General features: G+C 33.1%; 1 protein-coding gene across 1 annotated transcript; it reads right to left on the bottom strand.

The window, feature by feature from the left end:
* Nucleotides 1-76: 76 nt before the first annotated feature.
* LOC142345025 (nose resistant to fluoxetine protein 6-like) lies at nucleotides 77-24,393 on the bottom strand. Its single transcript, XM_075397109.1, has 3 exons — nucleotides 23,334-24,393; nucleotides 22,279-22,816; nucleotides 77-495 (listed from the first exon to the last, which is right to left on the bottom strand). The coding sequence occupies exons 1-3, from the start codon at nucleotides 24,379-24,381 to the stop codon at nucleotides 120-122; spliced, it is 1,962 nt and encodes a 653-aa protein (XP_075253224.1). The 5' UTR covers nucleotides 24,382-24,393; the 3' UTR covers nucleotides 77-119.
* Between the last annotated feature and the right edge of the window lie 202 nt (nucleotides 24,394-24,595).

The following is a 24,595-nucleotide window of genomic DNA, read 5'->3' as shown; positions in this document are numbered from 1 at the left end:
AGTTTCTCAAATTTTATATAGCCTATTACTGTTTCGAATCAGAATAAATATTTAAGTGTATTGATATGCTATGTACTAGAAAACAATTAATCGTTGCTATATCATTAATTGCGAAAAATTTATGAATTTACCAAATGTTGATCATGATTCATGAGCAGTTTGTCAATGGAGACGAGTGGTGCTTCGAGTAATACAGAGAAGAAAGCTGCAAAGCCAAATGTAAGCACTAATTGCGCAATATACAGCACAGAAAAACTAACAATGGAAAAGTTAAAAGTATCATTTGTAGTCATGTAAATAAACTGAATGATCAACACATTTATCAAGTATGACATGTATGTCAGTTTGGAGAGTGGAGTCCAAAAATGCATCGAGAGGAATTCGTCTACAAGTCCCCCATAGTTGTTCATACATGCCCAAATAAGCCAGCAAATGCAGCCACTCCATAGAGGTCGAGACAGTGCATTGTACACAGCAGAACCAAATCTGTTCACACATCAACTGTTCACTTCTCTCATTTCTCTTCTAACTTCAGTCAAGATTGGTTACTTAAGAGAAGACAGGTAGATATATTACACCAAAGAGATCTGATAAGACCATCTTTGAGTGCATAGGGTGAGATCTGAGCTTGTAATCAAGGGTCTACATCTGTGTTCGAACAGACAAAGGTCTGTACTATGATCTGAATTGAGTCTGATCACAGAGAACATTATGGTCTGAATCGTCTGATCAGAGGCTAGTTCAATCGCACTATAGTCTCAACCAGGGTCGCACAAGAGTCATATCACAAGCAATTTACAAACACCACATTCTGATCAGAAACTATTTCCAACGCAATAACGCCTGATCAGAAGCGAGTTCCAACGCACCAAAGTCTGATCAGCAGCGCTTTCAAATAAACAGTCTTGCCAGAAGCGGTTGCGAACGCATGAAGGTCTGATCAGAAGTGGCTTCAAACGCACAAACATCTGATCAGAAACGGTTTTGAACACACTTAAGAATTTGTTTCGAATTTAACTAGAACTTTTTAACAGCGTATGGACTTACTGTCTTGGCGATAGTCGAACGCCAGCCAAGGGTTGACGCCTCACCCATTGAGCGGGGAGCTCAAAGACTGCATTTAGTTGTATGAGTCACGAATAGTTTACAAGGAAGAATGAAAAAAGAGGACTAGAGAAGAGTGAAACCTCAAAAGGCTTAATTGAGTGACGTCATTCCACTATTGATTGACAATAATGACAAAAATAAAACTGCAAGCCAAGATTCTCTAGACAATTGGGCAAAAAATTGTGGTTACATTGCCATTATATTGCAATACGTTGAACCGTTTTATAACGTTTCCATTCCTTTTATGTAAATTTTGATCCAATAACACGTATTTGCCCCCAAGAAATTTTATAACTTCAGAAAACCACAAAATCATGGTCTTGAAAACAGTAATTTTGATGACCGATAACGCATAAGGTCACAAGTGACGCGGTCAGGAATCAATAAGATTTGAGGAACCAATAACATGAGAGATGACTTGATAAAAATGTTTTTGGATAAAATTTCAAAGTGCAGTTAATTAAACCTGTCTATTGAAGTGTAACAAGGCGGCTCGGTAATGTCCGATGGCACATAAGGTTCCGACCCCGCCCATCCACAATTTTGGCATAATTGTCTACCAAATGAGGAACAGATAGAAAAACACAAAAATTATTTTTTTGGGAATCCCAAAAAACTCAAAAAAGCACAAGTATTTTTCAAAAAAAAAAATTGTGTATGAACGATAAGATAGCCTTCAAAGCAAATAACTCAGAGGAGCAAAAATTTATGCAATTGATTGCTGTGATATGCCAATATTAAGAAAGCGAGTCAAGTTGAACAGCAAAATCAAACAACAACAACAACAACAACAACAACAACAACAACAACAACAACAACAACAACAACAACAACAACAACAACAACAACAACAACAACAACAACACTAATAACATTAAAAAAATTTATGTCCGTTTTGAAAAAAAGAAATTTAATGACAAAATTAACATACCATCAGATAAAGCTAAAACTAAAGAAAATAACTTATAAATCACCAGAAAATATATGGGACCAGTCCATAAAAAGTTTTGGTAACAATTAGACAAAAGAACAAAAACAAAAAAGCTAAAAAATTCGCTTTTTTTAAACAATTAAATTCAAATTAATAAAAAAACATTAGAAACCAAAAAAATATCCCAAAGGTTTACGATTACAAATTCTACTATAGAAGGGCATTAGGAACTGTCCTTATTCTTTTTTTTCAGCGGCTAAAAAGAACAACAACAAACAAAAATTCAATTGAAACTTAACAGAAAACGCTGTACAAACCGTCAAGCCATATTTTGGCCCTCAAAAAATTTTCGATTGCGCCTTCTTCAAACAGCGACAAAGTAGTATAGGGCCATTCATTAGTAAGACTAGGTAACCAGTTGACAAAAAAGCGAAACGTAAAAGTATGTAATAGTTTTCATCTTTTTTTCGAAGCAAAGTTACATCCAAAGTCATGAAAGACATTAATTACAAAAGAACTATTTAAATAGGGTCACTTATTCATCCACAGGAAGCCATGAGACCTGCAAATATCCAGATTTTTTTTTGCGTGTACAAAAACAACGTCAAGTATGACAAAAACCAAATTAATTTATTTTTTTTTGTGAAAAACCGGTGTCGAAGCCAGTAAGGTCATAACGAATACAAAAAAAACAGTTTTGGGACATCAATCTCCTTTGATATTTTCTTTTGTCAACCATAATGTCATATTAGCCCTGTATTTAACTACCAAGATCAGGTAACAAAAAGAAATTTAAAAAGAACAAAATTCCGAAGTTAAAAAGTTTTTTTTTATTTTTTTTAAACAATTTTTTTCAAAGTCATGGAAGCCATCAGCTAGGTTTTGATATCAGAAGATCTACTCATCAATTTGTCCATGAAAAACCGATGAAATCTATCCATTTACAGAAAATTTCATACGACCCAAACGACAAATTAAAAATGACAGTTAAAGACAAAATTTCAATTAATTTCTTCAAGAAAGAGGTGTCGGTGATGTCAAAACGGTAATATATGTTGTTCAGAACTTTAATAAAGGCAATTATGATATATTTGAACGCTTATAATGTGATATCAGAACTGTCAATAATGTGATAAGGTGACAAAACTAGAAAACGTGAAAAACTGGCAAATATCTTAAAACAAAAAAACTGAAATCTAGTAGTATCAAAGCCAGAAAAGAATAACTTCAGGCTTAGAACAACAACCGAGACTAAACTTCAAACCAGTGGAAGGAAGAAGTATTCTTTCTTTGCTGACACTAAGCTAGAAGTTGAACAAATTAAGAAAAAAAATAGAGGAAAAGTTAATTAAGCCATTATTTATTTGAAAATCAATTATTTTTAAAGGTCGAAATGACCATAAACTTTCAAGTAAAAACTTAAATGCATTAGCTTGGAGCTCCTTAGAAAGCCAAATAGACCTACCACTCCTGCGCTTTGATTTGATATGTTCTGTTCCTTTTTATTTAAAAAAACGTCTTTTTTTTAAAAAAAAAAGACCGACTTATTGCAATCTGACTTCTTTTTGGATTGTAACAGTCCAAGATTGGCCCAAAATTAGCCCTGCTAATGCTTATTGTCCGTTAGGAACAATTGATTTTTCGAATATTGTAGATATAGATAATTTGTTCGTTGAAAACTCAAAGATAAATTCTGCATTTCTGAAAACCAACGAGTAAAGTTAGCAAAAAACGGCGAAGTTTTAATTACAGAGCACCCTCAACGGACGCCGAAGTAAGAATAGCCCCCTTCTGAGTCTACAAAGATTGTATGAGTATTGTTTGGGGCTGTACTGCAGGCAAATTTAACCAAAGTTGACTAAAGTAGCTTATTTCGTGCCAATTTTTGATGAAAAAGGCTGAATTTTGTAATATTTATCCAGAATTTTTTTTCCATAAAATTAAATCAAAACAATCAACAATGCTTGTTTGTCTTTAAAAATAACCAAAGACACTATTCTCAAAAATTTTATTAAGTTTTAGCAAAATTGACGAAAATTTAGGCGAAAATTCCAGAAAAAGTGAATAAAAACAACGTGAATTCACTCTACTTTTCTCATAAGTTTAAACCTCGATAACTCCCTGTAGAAAACGAAAATTTAAAAAATCTTTTTAATTCCACATTCTACGCTGGACGAGGTTTCTAATGATACCAGTCTCAACTCTCTACGATGAATATATCGATCGGCGAAAATTCAGGGAACAAAAAAAAACCCATTTGAGTATATAGTTCCTCCCCCCTCAAGAGGGTCGGAACAAAAATGTTTATCTTCATGTGTAAAAATGTTTATCTTCGCGTAAGACTAAAACGTTGTAGGGATTGTTAGTACGAACCAGGAGACAAAAGTGAAGTCAGAAACTTGGTTAACATCATGACTGCATGCAAATTTTTTTTTGCAAGATATTTATCATGTCAGAATATATAAGTAAACAAACATAAAACTCATAACTAAGATTTTGCACTCAACTTCGATCATGATAAAACATTTTCGACACGTAGCAATTTAAAGCTTAAGGCGAAAAGTAATTGCTAGCAGATTTCCAGCAGATATCTGTGATAGGTTTGTAGATCTGAAGTCTCAAAAAGAAAATTTAAAAGACGAAAAAATGTAACTCAAATGTTTAATTTCGATTAGGAGTCTGTATAATTTATTGCTGTTTCTATTAGTTGCAAATAAACTTCAATTAGAATGAATGAATGTATAAAAGCGGCTTTAAAGTGAGCGTGACGTCTTATGGTTAAACAAAAAATCTTAGCGACATAGAAAACATAGCAGGACTAATCCTAATATCCAAAAATAAAAAAATACAAGACGGGTATCAACCTAATTACAAAAACAGGGCAGTCGCTAAAAACGCTATAAATGACCCAAATGGTTGGGCACTTGGGAAAAACTTTTTTTGCCAAAACAGCAAGATAAAAACCGTAAAAAAAAACAGAAATAAAATGGCCACAGATAAAAATTAAATGAAGGCTCATTCTTTGAATATTTTTAAAACAAGGAGGCTCTTTGATGTGCGTTGATGTGCGCACATGATGTTCCGTCCCGAGCTCATCAACATTTTTGACTTAATTGACAGCCAAATGAAGAGATAACAAATATAGATGTTTGAGTTTTGAAAAAAAATTGATACAAAACCAAACGGCTAATTGAATAACATAATGCCATGCTTCATTACAGCGCCCATAAGATCTGCATCTTGCATTAAAGAGACTACGAGAAAAATCAACAAGCAACAAGCAAAAACAAGAATTTCACGGCAGAAACCAAATATCTAATTTTAAAAGCACCTAGTAACAACGTCAAAACGCAATCAGATAAAACCTTGAACGCACAAATTTAGTTTCTTCGAACTATACAGCAGATGGATTTTTTTCTTAAAGAGACTAGGCAACAAGTTGACAAAAAGAAAAAAAATGAGGTCAAAAGTCAATCAACATTTTTTAAACCAAAAATTTCAAAAGTCTAAAAAAATCTTTAGCTCATAACAAAATAATTCTTGATAAATTTACTAAAATGTCATTATAAAACCAATGAATGATGAAAATGCCAGGATGTGAGTATAATGTTTTTCATGCCTGCGTAATCAATAAAACATCACAATATGTCTTATGACTATGAAAAAAAAACAACAAATAGAGACAAAAACCAAAAATTCTTTAGAAAAGTGCGAGAAGAAACTGGCGAAGCCATTTAAAACATAGGTTTCTCTGAAAACTTTAGCTATGATCCATTGATTTTCTTCTCTAAGCCAATGAGAGCCATCAATCTTAGGATAAAAGCGCAAGATTTCAAAAGGAACCAATAATACAAACAGTCCAAAATTTTTGTTTTAAAAAATTGAAAACTTGAGGCATTGAGGTCATATAACCAATAGTTAAACAACAAAACCGCCAATTAGATAAATTTTTGTTGAACTGGAAAAAAATTTGGTGCTGGCATTATTGAGACCGACTAGCAGTTCACGATAATAAGCTTAAGATTGATTTTTTTCAAAAGACTTTCAAAAAAATATATTTTTAAAGTCTTAACAGCCATTGAATTCGATAGCATTCAATGGAACTCAAAAAATACGCTCAATTTTTCCCAGATGTGGGGACCAAATTGTTTTTCATGCATTGGTTATCAATAAGACATCACAATAGACCTTATGACAATGAAAACAACACTAAATACAGGCCACAACCAAAAATTCCGTAGAATATTGCGAGAAGAAAGTGATGAAGCCATATAAACCATAAGTTCTTTCTCCGCAGATTTTATCTATGATTTTTTGAACGTCTTCATTTTAACAATATGAGTCTATGAGTCATCAATATCAGGATAATGTGATAAGATTTCAAAAGGAACCAATAATAGGAAATGTCAAAAATTTTTTAAAAAAAATTGAGACCTTGTGAAGTCTTTTTGAAGTAAAATAACCAGAAATTAGAAAATAAAACCTCTAACAAGATTTTTTATTACAGTAGGAAGAAGGCGGTAGTGTCATACTGAGACTGTCTTAACAGCCATTTGCTGTCCGCTCAAAGCACTAGATGGACTCATTAAATGCTCCTTACGAAACCTATTGAACTTGTATTAAACGATTTTATGCCATAAGTTTCCAAAAGTTTAATAAAAACCTCAAAAATGAAATCAAAATTTCATTTAAAAATACGAAAACTGAGATACGAACGAATTTTTTGTTCATTGGGCTTCACTTGATTGTAAATGAGGATTGTCATTAACGGAACTTCGATATAAAAAGTGACACGTCTCTAAGTGAATACAAAAACAAAAAAATATGCAAAATTTACTAAAAAAAGAGCTCTCAAATAGAATTTGAATTTTTTTATAGTTAACTTCCCTATGAGACCAGAACTAGTCTTTTTATCGCCTTTCGTCTTTTAGGGATACAAAATTGATTTATTTTCTAGCGTGTAATGTTATTTTCTATTAAAATTTTCATAGAAAAAATGTTAAATCTAACAGAAGTTACTGTAAAAGTGAACAAAAGTGAACCAAATATCCCGTTTTCACATTGAAAAATTAAACCTCGATAACTCTTCGAAAAAAGCAATTTTCAAAAAAAAACTTTTTAATCTCGAATTCTACGCTGGACCAGCTTTTTAATGATACCACTCACATTTCTGTGCGATGAATACATGGACCGGCCAAAATTGTCTGAGCAAAAAAACCCATTTGAGTATATAGTTCCTCCCCCCACAAGTGGGTTCGGAACAATTTAAAAAAGTTAGAACCTATATCAAGCCGTTCACTAGTTTTCTACTTTTTCACTACTCCAACGTGAAAAAATCACTTCTCTAATTTGTTTTCTCATTGAGAGCACTAAGTCAAAAATAGGTTCGAAAAAAAAGACAGTACACCAACACACGTCAAATTCTTTGAGCTGAAAAACCATTAGATGCCGTTTCTTGCAGCTATTATTAACAGAAACAGCCTAAGTTTACAAACAACATTCAATCTGTGCTACTTCAATCTCTTTAGTCATCATATGTAGATTTCTAGGCTTTAAGACTATTGTATGTGAAGAATTCGGAGATCCTAGCGAAAAATATTTCAAATTCAAATTAATTCCGTTATTTTTTGCACCCTTTTCAAAGCACTTTCTATAACAAATATGTAACAAAAAAATTTTAAATTATTTTCAATATTAATTTTGAAAAATAACCTATATTAGTTAATATAACAGTTAAACGTGCAATAGGTTAATGAGCTGTTTTTAAAGCCATACGTTTTCTTGTCTATGTACAAGGTTCACCGAAACTGTTTTGAGGACCCAGGCTTAGGTACAGACTTATGAAAAGACAATGCTCGACCAAAAAGTACTATGAAAAGACCGTACTCGACTCATTTGAGCTATGAAAAGACTTTACCTCGACTTTAGGACACGCTGGACTTTAGCTCGACAGAGATTTTTAACAAAGACTTAAGCTCGACTCAAAAGTTTTTCGAAGATTTTAGCTCGACCCAAAATTAGGGCTGGATTTCAGCTCGATATAACATTTGTATGTATGTATGTATGTATGTATGTATGTATGTATGTATGTATGTATGTATGTATGTATGTATGTATGTATGTATGTATGTATGTATGTATGTATGTATGTATGTATGTATGTATGTATGTATGTATGTATGTATGTATGTATGTATGTATGTATGTATGTATGTATGTATGTATGTATGTATGTATGTATGTATGTATGTATGTATGTATGTATGTATGTATGTATGTATGTATGTATGTATGTATGTATGTATGTATGTATGTATGTATGTATGTATGTATGTATGTATGTATGTATGTATGTATGTATGTATGTATGTATGTATGTATGTATGTATGTATGTATGTATGTATGTATGTATGTATGTATGTATGTATGTATGTATGTATGTATGTATGTATGTATGTATGTATGTATGTATGTATGTATGTATGTATGTATGTATGTATGTATGTATGTATGTATGTATGTATGTATGTATGTATGTATGTATGTATGTATGTATGTATGTATGTATGTATGTATGTATGTGTGTATGTATGTATGTATGTATGCATGTATGTATGTATGTATGTATGTATGTATGTATGTATGTATGTATGTATGTATGTATGTACTAGAATTATAAAGTCTTTTCATAAGTCGAGGTCTAAACCTGGGGAGACATAAATTGATGCTGTGAAGGTTGGTTCTTAACCCGCTCAGTCATCCCGCCCAGCCAACACCCCATCCGCCCACCTAGCTAATGGGCCCCAGACCTCAATCTAATCCCCCTCCCCCCATAAAAAAGGAAGCCGTTGTAGGCCCAAGCTGGCAACTACGTTTGAGAGCAATTCATCCGATGTTAGTCGGTTATACTTTCCTCGCTTTTTCTAACAATTTTTAGAGATTGCGAAATACTTATTCAAGGATTGCTTTTTCTTCTCCAAGCTTAACCGGAAAGCTTTATACAAATCCTACGAAAATTTAAGTGGTGGCATTACAAAGCTCTTCAAACGCAAATTCCAAACACAACTTTAAAATTTTTCTTTGGCAAGTACCAGTTTTTCTATTTCCTAAAAAATTGCTCGCTGATAATGACTATAATGCTTTAAATGGAGGAAAAGGATTATATTATTAAGCATTTCATAATTTTATTTTCCACTAATTTTTCATTTTTTGATAGTCACCTTTAATTTCTCAGACAAAAAAATCCCAGTCCAAAAATGCTGCTAACAGTTTTTCAACGGTTTATTGTTGATTAGATGTCAAACTGGAGTAACTGTCTTTCCCCGTTTGAAATTAAGTTTTACAAACTGCTTAGCAAAAACAACGTATAAAAAGTTCGATTTCTGCAAGTGGCTTTCTTCATCAAGGGCATGCTAATGTTTTCGTTGTTCTGTTCTTGCTTTTATGAACAAGTTTTCAAATTGGAAAAATTTTAAATTTGTTCCAATTACGCAGGTTTATAATTGTTTAGGCCCCCTCAAAGGTTCACCTACACAGCATATTTTCTCATGAAAAACTGTCAATTTTTTTGGTTTTGCACGTTCTTGAATTTTCTGTTATTCTGTTCCTTAGTTTTTGCAATGATAGGTCTAATTGACTCTCAAATATTTGAGTCTTCTTAAAGCTGTAAATTTAATTATAATGGTTTTCACGACGTTGAAACAAGCGCAAAATCATGAAAAAATTCCAAATTCAGCTGATTTTACAGTTTTTTGTTGTACTAGTTGTTCTCCGAATTAGTATCAAAATTGCGATCTGGTATTGGGTCTTCAATGAATCATTTTTTGTGGTAATTTGATCCTTTATAAGCATATCGCACTATCTTAACATCTTTGACAAAACATCTTTTCAAATAACTTAGTTTCTTTAGATTTTGTCCGTTTCATAGTGGTTTCGGTTGTTTCCGCTCTTGAAGTCATTATTGTTCCGACCCCATTAGTGGGGGGAGGAACTATATACTCAGATGGGTTTTTTGTTCAGACAATTTTGGCCGATCGATATAATCATCATAGAGAAATGTGAGTGGTATCATTAAAAAGCTCGTCCAGCGTGCAATTCAAAACTATAAAGATTTTTTGAAATTAGTTTTTTTAGGAGTTATCGAGGATTGAAGTTTTGTGTGAACACAGTATATTTGCCAGTGTTTTGTTCACTTTTATTGTAATTTTTCATCAAATTAAGATCCTTTTTATTCAAGATGTTCTTCAAAATAACATTTTGAGGCACAAAATGAAATAATTTTGAGTTCCTAATACACGAAAGGCGATAAAGACACTAGTTTTGCTCTCATAGGGAAGTTTACTATCGAAAAAATCGAATTCTGTTTGAGAGCACTTTTTTTAGAAAACTTTTCATGTTTTTGTTTTCTAAAGTCAACTAGAGACTAGTCACCTTTCATATCTAGGTTCCGTCAATGACAAAACTGGTTTAAAGTCTAATGAGGCCCAATCAACAAAAAATTTGTTTTCAAGGAATTGCTCGTTTTTTTCGACTCTGAGTTTTTGTAATTTTTAAATGGAATTTCGATTTACTTTTTGAAGTTTTACTAAACTTTGGAGTCCTATGGCAAATTGTTGATTATAAGTGTAATACGTTTCTTAATCAACATTAAGATAACCTATCTAGAGCGTTGAGCGGACAACTAATAGCTGTTAAGATTTTAAAAACAATTTTTCCAAAATTTTTTTTTATCATTTACCGATTATAAACTTATAGTAGTAAGAAGTCTAAGTAATAAGAAGACCCCCTTCCTTTCTATTGCAAACAAAAACAATCTGGATTGCGGTTTTATCTTCTATCATTTGTTATATGACTTCAATGCCATATGATTTAAAATTCTTCTCTAAAAAGTTTTGGATGTTTTTTTTATTTCTGGTTCTTCTTGATATTTTTCACATTATTCAGATATTGATATCTCCCACTGGATCTACGAAGACGTTCATTGGATCTTTTGTAAAAATTTAAGCGAAAAGCTTATGTTTTAAATGTTTTCGACACTTTCTTGTCGCACTTTTCTACTGAACATTTGGTTTTTTTCCTGTATTTGTTGTTGTTTTAATAGTCATTGTGATGTCTTGTTGATTATCTATGTATGAAAAATATCCTTGTCCTCTAATTGGGGCATAATGGAGTGCGTCGACTGACTTCCAATGAAAGGTATTGAATTCAATGGCTGTTAAGACCTTAAAAATGTTTTTTTTCGAGAATTTTTTTTAACATTAACCGATCTTAGATCTATTTATCTGAAATTTAAGTCAGTCTTAGCAAAGACTCGACCCCTTCTATTCTATTTCAACTGCAATCAATCTAGTTAGAGGTTTAAACTTCTAACTATTGGTGTTTTGGCTTCGACGCACGGTTCATTTTTTGAAAATTCTTTTGATGTTTTGTTCGTAATTCTGGTCCTTTATGGAATCTTAACACATTAACCTGATATTTCAATGGACCATACATAAATTTCAATGGACCATACATAAATTTTTTAGTGAACAACATATGGTTTAAATGGCTGCGACACTTTCTTCTCGAACTTTTCTACTTAATTTTCGGATTTTGACTGTATTTGTTGGTTTTCATAGTCAATGACTTATTGTAATGTCTTATTGATGACATATGAATGACAAACACCCTTTTGTATTATGGAGGCGTAACTTAGCGTATTCATTTGCTTCCATTGAAAGCTATTGAAATTAATGGCGTTGATGCTACGGACTTTATCAAAAAATTCGAGATTTTAATGTATTTGTTCATATTTGTTGATTTAAAGGAGTTGAAATGTTAAACAAAACAACCGCATTGTTGTTAGAAAAAAAATTGAGGATAGAAAAATTTTTATTGAAAAATACATCTTTCAATGGCTTCCACACTTTTCTCGCGCAATTGCTTTTCTGAATTTTCTGATTTTGCCTCAATTTTTTTCTTTAGGTAGCCGTAATATGCTGATCGGTCTCATAAGATTTCAATTGATAATTGAATGGATGATAAAAACCTCAGCAAGAAGTCTATAGCGAATAGTCTTAAAGTTTATGAAATTATACATTTTTAAAAGTCTTGAGGATTTTTCTATTTTTTTCCAGTTTTTGTTCTTTTCGCCATCTTTTAACTTCTTCTCATCATTGAGAGGTCCCAATAAACTCCTTGTATTTTAAAAATAAACATCATTAATTATATTGTGACGTTATGCATTTTCATAAAAAATATGTGTGAGTGGTGTTTCTGTGTTTCTTTTTTTCCTTTAGCAGTCGCCTAATAACAATTCCCGATGACTTTCAAATGTGGCCCAATTAAAATTATTTACCCATTCAGTATAATTTTATTTGAATTATTATAAATAGAATTTGAAATAAAAATACATAATATTCAGATAAAAGCTAAAAAATTTAATGCCTACGCCAACTTGTGTTTTCGCATTGTTTGTAATTTTTTGCTGGTAATTTGTTGTGTTTTTCTGCATCTTTAGTCCGTTTCTATGGCTTACTCTAACCAAAAACAGGTCTTTTTGGTTTCATTAGGACTCTTAAATAAATTTATAAAGAATTGTTTTGTTAAAAGCTATTGATTTTTAAGACTTTTGAAATTATTTGTTTTAAAAAATGTTGATTTCTGAATTTTGCCTCATTACTTTTTCGTTTTTTTCCACCTGATACTTGGTCTCATTACGCAAAATTTTCGTCTGCTGTATAGTTAGGAAAGAGTAAAATTGTGTTGTTAACGTTTCATCTGATTGCTTTTTGACGTTGTTACTAGGTGCTTTTAAACTTAGATATCATTAGAGTTCTTGCCGTGTAACTTTTGTGCTTTTTGTGGTTGTTTTCATTTGGCAGATCTTGTTGTAATGAGGCATGGTATTATTTAATTCAATTCTTAGTTTGGTTGTGTATCAATTTTTTTAAACTCAATCATCTATTTTTGATTATCTCTTTGTCAAAAATTTCAGTCGAAAAGTTAGGTCAAAATGTAGATGAGCGCGGGTCGGAACATGAGGAGCAAACGCACATTAACGAACCTCCTTAATATTTTAACATCAGGTTTTCTAATGCGACATTATTGGAAGCAGTTTTAATCAATTTAACAAGTTTTGCTTCAAAATTTCTACAGAGATTTTTTATTTTTTGTAATTGCTTTTTGCTGTTTTGTCGCTTCGTCGTTTTAATGAAAGGTAGCATTGGCTTCTTAATGCAACATATTTAAAATTGCTCAGTCAATTATTGTCAAATTTAAAGATTTTAACCATTTTGACTCTTCTGTTTAAATTGTTATTGTTTTTATGGGTTCCGACGAGTTTGTAGGTGAAATTAGTGTTTTGCCTGATTCTATCCTCAACTTATTTTCGTGAATTTTAAGTCAGTCTCAGTAAAAACACCCTTTCTTTCTATTGCAAACAAAAACAATCTAGTAAGCGGTTTTATCTTCTATCATTTTTTATATGACTTCATTGCCATACGACTTAAAATTCTTCTCAAAAAAAAATTCGAATGTTTTTGTATTTTTGGTTCCTCTTGATATCGTATCACATTATCCAGATATTGATATCTCCCACTGGATCTACGAAGATGTTCAATGGATCTTTAGTAAAAATTTAAGCGAAAAGCTTGTGATTTGAATGTTTTCGACAACTTCTTCTCGCACTTTTCTACTGAACTTTTGATTATTTTTCCTGTATTTGTTGTTGTTTCAATAGTCATTGTGATGTTTTATTGATTACCTATGTATGAAAAATATCCTTGTCTTCCAATCGAGGCATAATTGAGCGCGTCTATTGACTTTCAATGAAAGCTATTGAATTCAATGGCTGTTAAGACATTAAAAATGTTTCTCGAGATTTTGTTTAACATTAACCGACCTTAAACTTTTTGATCTTAAATTTATGTCAGTCTGAGCAATGAATGGACCCTTTCTATTCTACTTTAACTAAAATCAATCTAGTTAGAGCTTTTAACTTCTAACTATTGGTGATATGACTTCGACGCACGGTTCATTCCTTTCAAAATTTTTTGTATATTTTTTTCGTAATTCTGTTTCGTTTTGGAGTCTTAACACATTAACCTAATTTTTACAGTAGCATTGGCTCAGAGACGAAGTTCAATGGAACTTACATCAAGTTTTCAGAGAACAACATATGGTTTAAACGGCTTCGACACTTTCTTCTCGAACTTTTTCACTTAATTTTCGGATTTCGCTTGTATTTGTTGGTTTTCAGAGTCAATGACTTATTGTAAAGTCATATTGATGACTTATGAATGACAAACATCCTTGTTGTCTCATCGAGGCATAACTTAGCGTATTTATTAGCTTCCATTGAAGGCTATTGAATTTAATGGCGTTGATGCTTCGGACTTTGACAAAAAAAATCGAGATTTTAATGTATTTGTTCATATTTGTTGATTTAAAGGAGTTGAAATGTTAAACAAAACAATCGCATTGTTGTTAGAAAAAAAAATTGAGGGTAGAAAAATTTTTATTGAAAAATACATCTTTTAATGGCTTCCACACTTTTCTCGCTCAATTTCTTGTCTGAATTTGCTGATTTTGCCAGATTTTTTGTTCTTTAAGTAGCCGTAAAATGCTGACCAGTCTCATAACCTTTCTATTGAGAATTGATTGAATGATGTTAACCGACGCAACAGGTTTATAGTGAATAGTCTTAAAACTTATGATATTATACTTTTTTAAAATTTATAAGGATTTCGATTTTTTTTTCAGTTTTTGTTCTTTTCGCCATCTTCTAATTTATTCTCGTCATTAAGAGGTCCCACTAAACTTCTTGTATTTTAACAATGAACATCTTTACTGATATTGTGACGTAACTAATGTTTCGTTTGTTGGACAATATGAATTTTCAGAACAAAATGTGTGATTTGTGTTTTCGTGTTTCTTTTTCTTTTCCTGTAGCAGTCGCCTAATAACAATTCCCAATGATTTTCAAATGTGGCCGAATTGAAATTGTTTAATCACTGAGTATATTTTTATTTGATTTAGCATAAATAGAAAAGGAAATAAAAATACCTAATTTTCAGATAATATCTAGTAAATTTCCCTAGATATTATCTGGTGCTTTTAAACTTAGATATCATTAGAGTTCTTGCCGTGTAACTTTTGTGCTTTTTGTGGTTGTTTTCATTTGGCAGATCTTGTTGTAATGAGGCATGGTATTATTTAATTCAATTCTTAGTTTGGTTGTGTATCAATTTTTTTAAACTCAATCATCTATTTTTGATTATCTCTTTGTCAAAAATTTCAGTCGAAAAGTTAGGTCAAAATGTAGATGAGCGCGGGTCGGAACATGAGGAGCAAACGCACATTAAGGAACCTCCTTAATATTTTAACATCAGGTTTTCTAATGCGACATAATTGGAAGCGGTTTTAATCAATTTAACAAGTTTTGCTTCAAAATTTCTACAGAGATTTTTTATTTTTTGTAATTGCTTTTTGCTGTTTTGTCGCTTCGTCGTTTTAATGAAAGGTAGCATTGGCTTTTTAAGGCAACATATTTAAAATTGCTCAGTCAATTATTGTCAAATTTAAAGATTTTAACCATTTTGACTCCTCTGTTTAAATTGTTATTGTTTTTATGGGTTCCGACGAGTTTGTAGGTGAAATTAGTGTTTTGCCTGATTCTATCCTCAACTTATTTACGTGAATTTTAAGTCAGTCTCAGTAAAAACACCCTTTCTTTCTATTGCAAACAAAAACAATCTGGTAAGCGGTTTTATCTTCTATCATTTTTTATATGACTTCATTGCCATACGACTTAAAATTCTTCTCAAAAAAAAATTCGAATGTTTTTGTATTTTTGGTTCCTCTTGATATCGTATCACATTATCCAGATATTGATATCTCCCACTGGATCTACGAAGATGTTCAATGGATCTTTAGTAAAAATTTAAGCGAAAAGCTTGTGATTTGAATGTTTTCGACAACTTCTTCTCGCACTTTTCTACTGAACTTTTGATTATTTTTCCTGTATTTGTTGTTGTTTCAATAGTCATTGTGATGTTTTATTGATTACCTATGTATGAAAAATATCCTTGTCTTCCAATCGAGGCATAATTGAGCGCGTCTATTGACTTTCAATGAAAGCTATTGAATTCAATGGCTGTTAAGACATTAAAAATTTTTCTCGAGATTTTTTTTAACATTAACCGACCTTAAACTTTTTGATCTTAAATTTATGTCAGTCTGAGCAATGAATGAACCCTTTCTATTCTACTTCAACTAAAATCAATCTAGTTAGAGCTTTTAACTTATAACTATTGGTGATATGACTTCGACGCACGGTTCATTCCTTTCAAAATTTTTTGTATAGTTTTTTCGTAATTCTGTTTCGTTTTGGAGTCTTAACACATTAACCTAATTTTTACAGTAGCATTGGCTCAGAGACGAAGTTCAATGGAACTTACATCAAGTTTTCAGAGAACAACATATGGTTTAAACGGCTTCGACACTTTCTTCTCGAACTTTTTCACTTAATTTTCGGATTTCGCTTGTATTTGTTGGTTTTCAGAGTCAATGACTTATTGTAAAGTCATATTGATGACTTATGAATGACAAACATCCTTGTTGTCTCATCGAGGCATAACTTAGCGTATTTATTAGCTTCCATTGAAGGCTATTGAATTTAATGGCGTTGATGCTACGGACTTTGTCAAAAAATTCGAGATTTTAATGTATTTGTTCATATTTGTTGATTTAAAGGAGCTGAAATGTTAAACAAAACAATCGCATTGTTGTTAGAAAAAAAAAATTGAGGGTAGAAAAACTTTTATTGAAAAATACATCTTTTAATGGCTTCCACACTTTTCTCGCTCAATTTCTTGTCTGAATTTGCTGATTTTGCCAGATTTTTTGTTCTTTAAGTAGCCGTAAAATGCTGACCAGTCTCATAAGCTTTCTATTGAGAATTGATTGAATGATGTTAACCGACGCAACAGGTTTATAGTGAATAGTCTTAAAACTTATGATATTATACTTTTTTAAAATTTATAAGGATTTCGATTTTTTTTCAGATTTTGTTCCTTTCGCCATCTTCTAATTTATTCTCGTCATTAAGAGGTCCCACTAAACTTCTTGTATTTCAACAATGAACATCTTTACTGATATTGTGACGTAACTAAAGTTTCGTTTGTTGGACAATATGAATTTTCAGAACAAAATGTGTGATTTGTGTTTTCGTCTTTCTTTTTCTTTTCCTGTAGCAGTCGCCTAACAACAATTCCCAATGATTTTCAAATGTGGCCGAATTGAAATTGTTTAATCACTGAGTATATTTTTATTTGATTTAGCATAAATAGAAAGTGAAATAAAAATACCTAATTTTCAGATAATATCTAATAAATTTCCCTAGATATTATCTGGTGCTTTTAAACTTAGATGTCTTTAGAGTTCTTGCCGTGTAATTTTTGTGCATTTTGTGGTTGTTTTTATTTGGCAGATCTTGTTGTAATGAGGCAAGGTATTATTTAATTCAATTCTTAGTTTGGTTGTGTATCAATTTTTTTAAACTCAATCATCTTTTTTTTATTATCTCTTTGTAAAAAATTTCAGTCGAAAAGTTAGGTCAAAATGTAGATGAGCGCGGGTCGGAACATGAAATGCGAACGCACAATAACGAACCTCCTTGGTATGTTAACATTAGGCTTTCTATTGCCACATAAATGTGATTGCTGATGAATTTGATTTCAACTATAGCGGTTTTGTTTCAAAAATTCTATTAAGTTTTTCTCTTTTTGTAATTGCTTTTGCTGTTTTGTCGCCTAGTTGTATTAATGAAAGGTATCATTGGTTTTTTAAGGCGACATATTTAAGATTGCTCAGTCAATTAATGTAAAATATAATGATTTTAACAATTTTGACTCTTCTGTTTAAATTGTTATTGTTTTTATGGGTTCCGACGAGTTTGTAGGTGAAAATAGTGTTTTGCCTGATTCTATCTGTAAGGACAGACCCAATTGACCTTCTATTATAGCATATTTAAGCAATCTTGATAATTTTAAAAAAAATTAACTGTTTTAACAGCTTTGACACCACCTGCTTTCGAAAAAAATATATTAGTGAAGTTTTGGGCTTTTCTGCATGTCGTCGATTCTGTTTACCTGCTGCATTTTGTAGCAAATGACACTCCTCGCCCATTCTTTTCTGAATCAAATCAAAACTCATCTTTCTTAATCTAATCTTAGTGTTTTAACGACTTTGACTCCACTAATTTCTGAAAAAAAACTTCTTTTTGCTGATCAGGTTTTTTGTATTTGTCGCGATCACTTAATATCATCGATGAAAGATCTGTTTGGTCAGTCAGGAGTTGCACATCTTCAACAACTTCAGTTAATATCCAACGGTTTTACCGACTTCAGTTTACTTATTCTCAAAAACGTATTATTCATTTTTTTTGCTTTTAACCAAAAAATCATTATGTTCTAAGATCACAAAATTTAGTTGCTTCAAGCAACAATTGATTTGGCATGTTTTTTTGAAAACCAATAGTAACAAACATCCTGTGTACATTACTTTGTTTCATTGGTTTTGTGTTATGCTTTTATTAGCTGTATAAAATCCCATGGTGTGAAAAAGTATTAGTTTTTGGACTTTGTGTTTACTCTGTTAGTTTTCACAGAAAACTACAAGAAAAATGTTTTTCTTTTATATTTTCCCAGGTTGACCACCTTAGACGAAACTTTGAAAACTTACTAAGACTTATACGGTGCCGTAGAAAACTTACAAAACTTTGTACGGCACCGTATAAGGCCGTAATAAGTTTTCTACGGCACCGTATCCAGTTGATGTAATTGCCAATTTCTAAAGTCTACCTTCCTAAAATTGGTTTTTAAAAAAAACGATTATCTCATACAAGTCATTTTTTCAATAATTTTTGGCACTTTTCACATCTATGAAAAATTAAAAAACTTAGTACGGCGCCGTATAAGGCCGTACCAAGTTTTGTAATTTTTCCAAAGTGTTTTTTCAGACATTAATTTGCTCTGCAGGTACACAAAACGTTCAATAATTTTACCTTGAATTAGTTTGAAATAGCAAAAACCTGTTACGCCCCTTGTGAGGCCGTGCAAAACTTTGGAAGTCTAATGATATCTTCTGCAGTTCATGTCATTAATCAACCAGAAAAAAATTCAATTCCAAATATCCACAGTAGCTGGTGAATAAATACCTAAAAACAGGCCCACAGTTTATAGGAAAGAAAAGAAAAATTAAAGTGTTTGGTTTGCGTTCGTTTCAATTAAATCTGTTCTGGTTTCAGAAGAAAATTTTTTATTCAAATTTTGGCTCATTTGAAAAGTCAGTTACCTTTGGGCCTTCACAACAGCAAGAGCCGTCTTGCAGATCTACAATAAGATAGTTTAAACAATTTACAAGAATGATTTAAGAAGAATCTTCAAATGCGCAACAATAAATTCATTTGATCGCTTTAAAAAAAATAAGTCAAGGTTTTATATTTTCTGGACTTCTATATAGTTTTGGCATCTAACTGGCTTATCAGCAGCGCAATTGGTGGCGCTTAAATGGTTACTGCATGCAATGTATTTTGTTTGTCTTGAAAATTTGTTATTGAACGGTTATTCAAGATTCAATCCTGAGAACAGTGTCCGATCTCAGATTCTATTGGCTGAGGTGTGCCTTTTGTAATCGAACAAATTTTTTGCGTGCAATTTGTGTTTTCCAGGCAATACTCAAGTCTCTTAATTTGACTATATCAATGGTTGTTGGTATTTCAACAATTTTTCTATTTTTATTGTTTTGTCAAATTTCGGTGTATGTTGTTTTGTATCAAAACTGATGAAACACCATAACCTTCATGGCGAGGCGGGAAATTTTTTCCCATCTTACCATGAAGGTTTGTTTCAATTGGGAACGCAAAGATGGACTGAGTTTACTCCCAAAAACACGCTACAGGTACCTTTTAACCACGGAAGATTTTTTTCGGCATTTTTGGGCTCTAAAAATAGCTGAAAAAATGGGGTATACTTAGGGATTTGTTAAATGCTCCTGAAGTAACCAAAAGCAACCTAGTATTCCCTGTTTTTGTGTGGGTCCAGGTGCAAAAAGAATTTTTGGTTTAGCATGTATAGAAAAAAAGTTCGTCTCTTAGTTGAGGTGATTTAATTTGTTTTATTTTAATTCGTTTTATTTTAGTTTGATTTATTTTAATTTGTTTTATTTTTGGAGATGGAGCTTGAGCCCGGTTTTTTTTATACCGAATGCTCTGCTCAAAATCTCCTATAGTTGTTTGTTTGTAACTCCGCCATAGCCGGTTCCCAGCCCGGTTGAGATAAGGAGGAGGGAAACACACCCAGAACATACTGGAAAAGTCTCAAAAAGTCGGTTTTTCAACTTGACTGGAGCCTTTTCCGACAATTTTCCAGCTATTATTTCACCTTTAAAACCTTATTAATCTTGGTACGGCCTTAGTACGGCACCTTATTAATCTTGGTACGGCCTTAGTACGGTACCTTAGAAATCTTAGTACGGCCTTACTACGGCCCGTAGAAAACTTAACAAGATCTTAGTACGGTTTTGATCAAAGACTTATACGGTGCCGTACTACGGCCTTACCAAATTTTCCAAGTTCGGGCAACCTGGGTTTAGATTGTTTTTCGTGCATTTTTGTCTCGTTGTTTATTCATCTTTATATAAAATCCGATGCTCAGTTTTTGGTTTTTTGATTTTTTGAACACTAATTCTGCACATGATATAAACTTCATTTCGTGAAATGCTATAATATTTTGTTTTATTCAAGTTTGCCGTTGTATGGTTATTTTGCGCCGTTTTTTAAAATTTTTATTGGCTGGTTTCATTCTTTACTCATATGCTGCCCAAGCAGCAGATCAATCTAAAATGAACAGAAATAATATTGGAATCCTGCAATTCATTTTCATTAGGAGTTCAAAGCGTTGTTTCTGACATCATGTCTTTTATACATTTTGGTACAGATACTGAGCTGATCGTGGTATGAGGTCATCCCAAGATTTTGTGCATCGCACAGCACTGAGCGCCCTTGCTTATTTCGGGTGTAAATGGTTTTTTCTGGACCCAATGTGATGTCCTGGACTTTGGCTGGATCTAAACAACCGTCCTAGATTCTGGCTGCAACTAAAAGAAACGTCCTGGAATTTGTTTGGACAATAAACGTGTTCTGGAAATTGGCTGGACAATAAAGGTGTTCTGGAATTTGGCTGGACAATAAAACATGTCCTGGAATTACGCTCGCGACCGTTATTATGCCTTGTTTTTAATTACCTCCAAAGTTAAGGACATGTAGCGCAATTGGTTAAGCATTGGGTAAGATTATAGAAGGTCACGAGATCGAACCCAGATGTCGGAACCTTTTACTTTGCCTCATCTTTGCATATGAAAAGAATTTGGCTGGACTTATGGAAAGAGTTAGCCTCGAGTTTAACTAGGGTCCTCGACCGTGTAATCTAATTCAATATTTACCCCACCCCCTCCATTTTTGGAGAAATATTGAGGTAATGTGGACCAAATGGTCAACTTTATGTTGTAAGGGCAGTAGTTCTTGATGAAACTTTTTAACGTTTTTTTACCGAAACATTTGATGTTTTGAAACTTTGTAAGAACCGTGGTTAATTTAGCAATAAAACTTTTTTTCGCGGCATATTCACCATAAGTCTGGTGGAAACTCTCCGCATCCACGGCATATCTTACATCATTCTCGCATCTTCAAAAACACACACACACACAAACACACACACATACACACACACACACAAACATACGCAGACACACAGAATCAAAATTAAACATAACCGACTAAACCTCGGAAGAATTGCTCTCGAACGACCAGTGAGAGCTCTAATCAATTGCAGCCTGCTTCAGTTGGGGGAGGAGCCTTAATGGAACTAAAAAGTTCAATAGTGGGCTTCAAATAACCACATTAGAGGTTAACATATACCACTATTAAGATTTAAAGTGAAAAATGGCACCAGTCTCGGCGCACTTTTCATTTGACTTTTAGTATTAAATTGCCGCCAATTGAGTTCAGCTGCTTGAAATGTGATTGAGAAGAAAATTTTAGATCACGCAAAAAACAAAAAGTCAAGGGCGTAAAAGTCACTCGAAAAGTCAAAACGTTCAAGCAAAAATTTTGCATAAAAAAGACACACACGTTTACAATAAATGCTTCTCTACGAGAGCAATTAAAAATTTGATGCCTAATCAAAGAGAAGTAAGCAGCTCCCTGGTTGGCAAACTACCATTTCCAACATCATGCAACCCATAGACGACTGACATCGCAATGCCAACACTTAGAAACCATCCGGACACCACGTAGACAGTATTCAATCGAAGTGATGGCGGTGGTCTCCGATAAACAAACCATCCAAACAACATCCCAATACCATACGTTGAAAAACGAGTCCAGGGTTTTGTATAGAGCAGTTCAAACACTCTGTTTTTGTTGTAGAAGTAACTAGACTTATGATCTGTAAGGAAAGCGTTTCCGGGTGGGAAGTTCTGAGAGTACAAAATAGTGAAAGTGCTCGCTATTGAAGTAACAGTGACTGCTAGTGTCAACATAAATCCATAACTGGATGATTTGAACATTGGGTAAATGAAAAGTGGAGACAAGAGGAAAAATTGGAACTCATTCGCGTTGTACCATGTCCAAATCATGCACTTGTATTTCGTGTATAGGTTGTTCACGTACAGTAAGTTTGCCCAGCTGGCCTTTTCGCAGTCGTCCACTTGGTTTAGACCAGGCTGCCATTTTGGGCCTACAAAAGGATGCTTCCAGCAGAAACCCTTTTACTGTTGTGCTCTACAGGATGTTTGAATTAGCAAAAATGCCATAGGAATGCAATCAAACGACCAATGATGTCTCTTTTGTATTTCTGTGAACAAAACATAGTTTCCTAAAGCATTTATATCTTGTGAAAATAGGGCAGGCCTTGGTCTACTCCCCCGTCTCAAATCACTTAGTGACTTAGTTAGTTAGTCACTAAGTTAGAAAAATTAGTTTGTGCCAACTAAATTTAAAATCCTCCATACTCACCCTCTCACTCACACCCTTTATCATGCCCATTTGTAAATTACAGTGTAGATAGTTTCCTACTTATATACACATTTTCTAGCTGTAAATTGAGCATGTGCGCGTGGTGGTGTAAAAATTGAAAGCTACTAAGTTGTTCGTGGGGGAGGGGGAGGGGGGGGGGGGGGAGGGCAAGGTAGTAAACAGAATTGCTTTTTTTCTACAAACTATCTGCTAAAAAAACATCACTGGAACACCCGGACCCGTGCCGTTCCCCAACACTTTCCAAATGCCAACAATAAATAGCACAATGAACATCAGAGGTGGTGTATATCGTACGTATCTTCTGATATAAAACCGAGACCAGAATGGAAATTTTATTTTCCCGACGTGCTCCAGCTTCCTTAACGTCAAAAAGCTTGATAAAAATCCACTTATGGTAAAGAACGTATCATGTGCAAACCCACTGTTCGAAACTGCGTGAAATGCGAAAGATTTCAAATACCTCTCGAACAGAAAGAGAGCATTATTGCAGTAAAATGTGACTCCCGGTTTCATGTTGACCAGATACTCGGCCGAATCTCCCAAAATAATCCACGCAATGCTTAGCACCCGAATTCCATTAAGACATGAAATGGTTCCATAAGAAGAATTAGAAGAATAAAATTCTAGAATGTTCCTCCGAAGCGAGAAGCAAAGTAGAAATTTGAACCAAATAAATCTTTCAAATTTGACTTTTTCGGCGTCTGCTTCCTGTCCAGTATCGAAACTCTTCTTGTTAGCCGAGCTTTGAGTTATTTTTTGGTGAAATTGAATCTGTTGCTGTTTGACAACCGACAAAACGTAATCCATTATTGTCGCAATAATTATGGTCATGAGTAGCAAGCAGTACAATGTCACTGCTACAGCAAAATAAGCGTCTAGTTTTCCTGGACTTTCACTGAAAACTTTTCCAATTTTTATCCATTTTTTATCAGTTTCCAATGAGTTTCTATTTGGTTGCCAAATCATTTTTTCGAGAGTTGTTTTAACTTCGGCGTCGCTACAACGCGAAGGGAAGCACACACCGTAGAGTACTGTAAAATTAAACGCTCCAGTACCCTCAGAAGTCGAGTTCTTCTTCAATTTCATATCACTACCCTCAATTTGAGTGCGTCCATTAGAATATACGACCAATTGAACAATCCTTTGCTTTGATTGGACAGTTTCAATGTCTCGGCACTCAGACGATTGACCAATCCAGTTTAGATTTCCTTGAAGCACTCCTGCATTTATTTTCCCCCAAGCATCGAAAAATTTCAACGAGTCCATATCTTTTTGACGATAGCCTAGAAGGTTCCTACGTGTAAATTCAGTATAATGATTGACAACAAAGCTAAGTCGCCATGAAAAGGTCAACAACTGGATCCAGAACCAACTGATCATATTGGCCACCCCATATACTTGAGAAAAATTGTCTAAATTACTCGGTTAATCACCTTTAGTTCTTGTTTAATTCCTTACTCCGCAATTTAAAGTCCCTTTC

This window comes from Convolutriloba macropyga, chromosome 8 (genome assembly GCF_964194025.1).
Source record: "Convolutriloba macropyga chromosome 8, txConMacr16.3, whole genome shotgun sequence".
NCBI lineage: Eukaryota > Metazoa > Xenacoelomorpha > Acoela > Convolutidae > Convolutriloba > Convolutriloba macropyga.
The sequence above is the reverse complement of the archived record's forward strand: the minus strand, read 5'-3'. Positions and strand labels throughout refer to the sequence as shown.

Excerpts from the sequence above, each read along its gene's own strand:
- LOC142345025 (XM_075397109.1), bottom strand. The coding sequence starts at position 24,381 with ATGGACTCGTTGAAATTTTTCGATGCTTGGGGGAAAATAAATGCAGGA. Across the intron at positions 22,817-23,333 it reads AGTGTTGGGGAACGGCACGG|GCCCAAAATGGCAGCCTGGT; the intron begins GTCCGGGTGTTC and ends ATCCTTTTGTAG. Across the intron at positions 496-22,278 it reads GGTAGTTTGCCAACCAGGGA|TGTGAACAGATTTGGTTCTG; the intron begins GCTGCTTACTTC and ends GAACAGTTGATG.